Genomic DNA, 5,667 nt, shown 5'->3' on the forward strand with positions numbered 1-5,667 from the left:
TATGAATGGTGAATGGTGACTTGAATTGAAAGGTGACTTTGACTTTGAATCACAATTGAGTTGTGGGAATGACACTAATGTTCCCACTTGAGTAAGTTAGGCAAATGAATAGGTTTTGTTTACTAAAGTGCTTATGAAATAAAACTGGCTTTATGCAAATGAAACTAGAGCTTAGAACCCCCTTACTATAGTTGATAGTGTTTACCTTAGTATTAGTTTGCGAGTACTTTAAAGTACTCACGGCTTTGTTCCTGGCTATTCAAATGGCCAGACTATGAAGGAGAACAGCAGTACGAGGAAAATGGACAGCAGGACGTCTACGACAACTAGGACCACTCCTGACGTCAACAGTTGCCTGTGAAATAGATGGACCACGACCGCTACTACTTCGCTTCCGCTATGTGTTTTGTAATAGGATCTCTAGATCCGCTATGTTGTATTAAGACTGGATCATGTGATCCTTTGTTGTAAGACGATTATGTGTTGTAATGAATGATGTGTTGTGATATCAATCTATTATGTCTCGCAAAAACAATATTCCTGGGATTGCGACGAATGGCATAATAGGCATCTGGACTTAAAAATCCGGGTGTTGACACCACCACAACCTCCAAGCCGGCTTCGTGCTCGTGTTCTCCTACTTTGGCGACAAGGACATGAGCATCAAGGTGTTCGACGAGACGCGTTGCCGCCGGAACTACCACGTCGACAGGTCGAGGATGACGACGACTGACGAGTTATGTTTCTTCGCAGTGAATATCGGCTCGCATGTTTTTGGATGTTCTTCCTCGGAAGAACCAACAGGGGCCCCTCGCCAGCTGGATTTTGCAGTTTGGGTGTCTGGGTGTGCCCTCGAGTGTTCTTTCTTGGCAGCGAACACACGAAACCTGCGATGACTGGCCTAGTTTTAGGTTTTTTTTGCAATGTTTTATATTTGTGTCCACCATGGTTCAAACTATGTATTAGTTTGTGGAAAACATGTTTGAAACTATATCTTCATGTAAACCACGTTCCAATTATGTATTAGTTTGTGGAATAAATTGTTTCTTATTCAATTTTCTATAAATTTATTTATAATTTTAAATTATATTATCTATCGGGGCCGCCCTTTTGAAACGTTGATGTGGGAAGAGCTCCTCAAATAGAGGATGCAGTGCCACAATGACCACAAACAAAGATGCCAGTGCCTCTTCCAGCGTCTATTTAGAGGCTAATGGTGAAGATACGCGCCCGAAATCTCTACCACTGCCCGGTCCTTCCACTGTTCGAGAGAGAGCAGCAAGCCACGGTACATGGACGGCAGCGCATGTGTCTCGCACGTGCGGTCCCCAGGAAAGCCGGGAGGGGACGAGCTCACATGTCCCTGTCCTCACGGGCCCACCCGCCGAGCTGTTCTCCGTAGAGCGGACGCCTTACTTGGAGACTGCACCAACCAGCACAGGGGACGCACCCACCCCACGATGCAACCCTGGACCGCATCTGAACCCGACCCAGAGCCCACATGGGCCACCCACACACCCCAACGGAACCATCTCGCCAAGCAACCACACACCCAAACCACCCACCGACGCGCGGGCCCAGTGCCAACTCCGCCCAACCTGTCAGTGTCTTGTTACCTACGAATCTTTTGTCTCGTTCCAGCGCTGGCCGGTCCACACCGACAGGCGAGGGCCAGCGGAGCGAAGCTATCCCGGGGGGCAGTGCGGCCATTTCGCCCGGAGAGGCAAGATTTCAAAATTACTCAAGCTCGGCCGATCCGGGCCGTCCGTTCCGGTTCGGGGGTTGGAGCCGGCGCGCGTGGGCCGTCGGATGCTGGGACCACACCTGTGTCCCCCACTACGGCTATTTAACACACACTGCGCTCGGCACGCTCCTCCCTGGCCTCCACACCCCTCCCTCCCCCGCCCGCTCCCATCTCACCCTCTCGCCGCCGGCTCCTTCGCTCGTGCGTCGTCTCCTATCTCGGTAAGCTTTGATGCCACCTGCTTACCTCGGAGTAACTAGGTCTGGTCTAGAAATGGGGTGTTGATTTGAGCAGTTGCTAGATTCGTTTTTTTTTTGAATTTTTTGGGCGGCGGAAGAGGTTGGATCTGCGTGGGCATTGCTGATTTCTACGGACCAGTGCCTTGATCCGGTCCGTAGTTTTCCCTGTTGTAGATTTAGTTCTGACCTGTTTAGATTTCTATGACCTGATTTTGACATGAAGGATTTAGTGCTGCTAGATCTATGGTTTTGTGCAGATCTAGATCTACTTCGATCTGCCAGTAAAACCTCGGGCTGTGTGGTTTTAAAGTTAACTCTTCCTCCATTTACTACATTTCGTGCGTGCTTAGAGTATGGAATGGGATCCATGAGTCACTGTCGGGTAGATCTGGTGTACTGCTTGGTGCTTTTTGGTAGGCGACTGGGCTTTGTGTAGTGTACTGTGAAGTTGGCGTCATATTAATTTGAAAACCAAGGATCTGAATGAGTTCAAAGTGATGCGCGTAGGATATAAGTCTGAGGTTGGGTTTCTGAAGCACCGTGTCTCGTTTGATTCTCCATGCCACAGTGGATGCGAGATTTGTAATTGCTTGAGAACTCCTCATTGTTTGCTGAACTTCAGCATGATAGCATAAAGCAACTACCCTACTGTTACATCGATACATTGCTTTACCCTTACTTATCGCAATTTCTGAAAATAACTCTTATACCTGCCTCTCCTGTTTCCAGGGCGAAGATGAGGGAAATCCTGCACATCCAGGGCGGGCAATGCGGCAACCAGATCGGTGCCAAGTTCTGGGAGGTGGTGTGCGACGAGCACGGCATTGACCCAACCGGCCGCTACGTCGGCACATCCGACCTGCAGTTGGAGCGTGTCAATGTCTACTACAACGAGGCCTCGTGCGGGCGCTTTGTGCCCCGTGCGGTTCTCATGGACCTTGAGCCAGGCACCATGGACAGTGTCCGCACTGGACCCTATGGGCAGATCTTCCGCCCTGACAACTTCGTCTTTGGGCAGTCTGGTGCTGGTAACAACTGGGCCAAGGGCCACTACACTGAGGGTGCCGAGCTTATTGACTCTGTTTTGGATGTTGTGAGGAAGGAGGCTGAGAACTGTGACTGCCTGCAAGGTAAATGAGTCCATCACTTGCTGGGTTCTAACAATTGCTAGATAGATTCTTGCTTATTCAGTTTGAATGCACATGTTTATGCAATGTATAGTTATATACAATAGTTTGATTGTGTGCTATGCTATATATTCTGTATTGATCTTAATGACATTGATTGCCCAAGTGATTTAGTGCTTGCAATATATGTCATAGTATTGCGATGATTGTGGATGTTGGAAGGGGTGCCTGTCTTTCAGCTCTTGGGTAGCATATGTAAAATGTCCAGCGCTAGTTATTATCAGGGATATAGGGTGCAAGCAAATACTAATCCCTTGGGTGTTACTATTCTTCCGATGTGTTGTCCAACTAATTAGTTAGTTAAAACCTTTTTATCACTGTTAGATATAAATATTCTTGTGAAATAATCTAGCAGCCAACAAGGTTTGCATAATCCACCTGTTTAAGAAACACTGTCCTTGTATTGTATTATGGTTGCAAGTGTACTGAATTGATATATTTTTCTGTAATTTGTTCAAGTATGTACTCCACTTATCATTCTTTGATGATAATTAATTCCATATTGTTTCTGTTTTCAGGATTCCAAGTATGCCACTCTCTTGGTGGCGGTACTGGATCTGGTATGGGTACACTGTTGATATCAAAGATCAGGGAGGAGTACCCTGACCGCATGATGCTCACTTTCTCGGTGTTCCCCTCACCAAAAGTATCTGATACTGTGGTTGAGCCATACAATGCCACTCTCTCAGTCCACCAGTTGGTTGAGAACGCTGATGAGTGCATGGTTCTTGACAACGAGGCTCTCTATGACATCTGCTTCAGGACTCTCAAGCTGACAACGCCCAGCTGTAAGCTACTTCAATTTTCTCGTTTCTATGATTTACTGCATATAAATTTGTCGTGCACTGCCATATGGAATTTTTAGAGTAAAAATTTCTTTGTAGCGCTTCTCCTATTTTTCCAAGAACAGCATCTAACATTTTCCACCTTTACTATTTTGTGCAGTTGGGGATTTGAACCATCTCATCTCTGCTACCATGAGTGGAGTCACATGCTGCCTAAGGTTCCCTGGGCAGCTGAACTCCGACCTCCGGAAGCTGGCAGTGAACCTTATCCCCTTCCCTCGTCTCCACTTCTTCATGGTGGGCTTTGCTCCACTGACATCCCGTGGATCTCAGCAGTACCGTGCCCTCACGGTCCCTGAGCTCACACAGCAAATGTGGGACTCCAAGAACATGATGTGCGCTGCTGATCCTCGCCATGGCCGTTACCTCACCGCCTCTGCCATGTTCCGTGGAAAGATGAGCACAAAGGAAGTTGATGAGCAGATGATCAATGTTCAGAACAAGAACTCATCCTACTTTGTGGAGTGGATCCCCAACAATGTGAAGTCCAGCGTCTGTGACATCCCACCAACAGGCCTCTCCATGGCATCAACCTTCATTGGCAACTCAACCTCCATCCAGGAGATGTTCCGGAGGGTGAGCGAGCAGTTCACTGCTATGTTCAGGAGGAAGGCTTTCTTGCATTGGTACACTGGCGAAGGCATGGACGAGATGGAGTTCACCGAGGCTGAGAGCAACATGAATGACCTTGTCTCTGAGTACCAGCAGTATCAGGATGCCACCGCCGACGAGGAGGGTGAGTACGAGGATGAAGATGATCTGCAGGCTGAGGACGACATGTAAGGAGATCTGTGTGGCTTTGCTGGGTGTTGATCTAGGGCAGAGTTTGATCTGTTTGGCGCTTCGTTCCTTCTATTTTATCACCGCAATACCACTAGTATCCTGCTGCCGTTCCTCCCCTGCTCCCCGCGCTCTGTATTTCTATGTTTCGGAACCTTTCAGGTATTGTATTGCTTGATGCTGTTCGGTATGTTCTGCATTGAGGTTTCTGGACCTCTGGTGGTGAATTGAAAGCCTTTCTGCATTGATCTTTCTGTGCAAATGGTTCATTAAACTGTATGCAATGCCAAGTCATGGGTTCTATCGTAGAGTCTTGTCTTGTCCTGGATCCTTCTGTGCAATCAGCATGACACGCCCCTGATAAGTTATGGTGTCTGACGAGAATTTTCACAAACTCAGAAGAGCTAAATTTCGTTTTCTGTAGTTGCAACGTTAGTATTTTAAGTACAAATTTTGGATGTACAGTTCCTCTGGTTGGTTTTAATCAATGTAGGCACCACGCTAGACTCTTACCTCCTACATGCATACACTGAACTAACTCGATCTGCATTAGACCTTGTTTGGTACTAGTGTTTGCATTAGACCTTGTTTGGTAGTAGTGTTTTAGTGGGAATTAGTGGGGATACCACTCTAGAGTATTGGGTGAATCACTGTTGTTACCCAATTCCCACAAAATCTCATCCCCAGTCCACTAGGTAGGAGTAGAGTATGGATTAAAAAAACTAGCAGAAAGCTCGTGCGTTGCTACGGCCATCTTAAATATAATGGTAAACACTTGACGTGTCTTAATTTGAACTATAATGCAATCGAAATAAAGAAGACATCATAAGTTAAATATTTGCAGCGGGCGGCTCGAGGGGGACCTGAGCAAT

General features: G+C 47.1%; 1 protein-coding gene across 1 annotated transcript; it reads left to right on the forward strand.

Moving 5' to 3' along the window:
- Positions 1–1,911: 1,911 nt before the first annotated feature.
- Positions 1,912–5,043, forward strand: LOC124661220 (tubulin beta chain). Its single transcript, XM_047199079.1, has 4 exons — positions 1,912–1,965; positions 2,713–3,113; positions 3,689–3,958; positions 4,116–5,043. The coding sequence occupies exons 2-4, from the start codon at positions 2,720–2,722 to the stop codon at positions 4,796–4,798; spliced, it is 1,347 nt and encodes a 448-aa protein (XP_047055035.1). The 5' UTR covers positions 1,912–1,965; positions 2,713–2,719; the 3' UTR covers positions 4,799–5,043.
- The last annotated feature ends 624 nt before the right edge of the window (positions 5,044–5,667 follow it).

The sequence above is a fragment of the Lolium rigidum genome, chromosome 6 (genome assembly GCF_022539505.1).
Source record: "Lolium rigidum isolate FL_2022 chromosome 6, APGP_CSIRO_Lrig_0.1, whole genome shotgun sequence".
Classification (NCBI taxonomy): Eukaryota; Viridiplantae; Streptophyta; class Magnoliopsida; order Poales; family Poaceae; genus Lolium; species Lolium rigidum.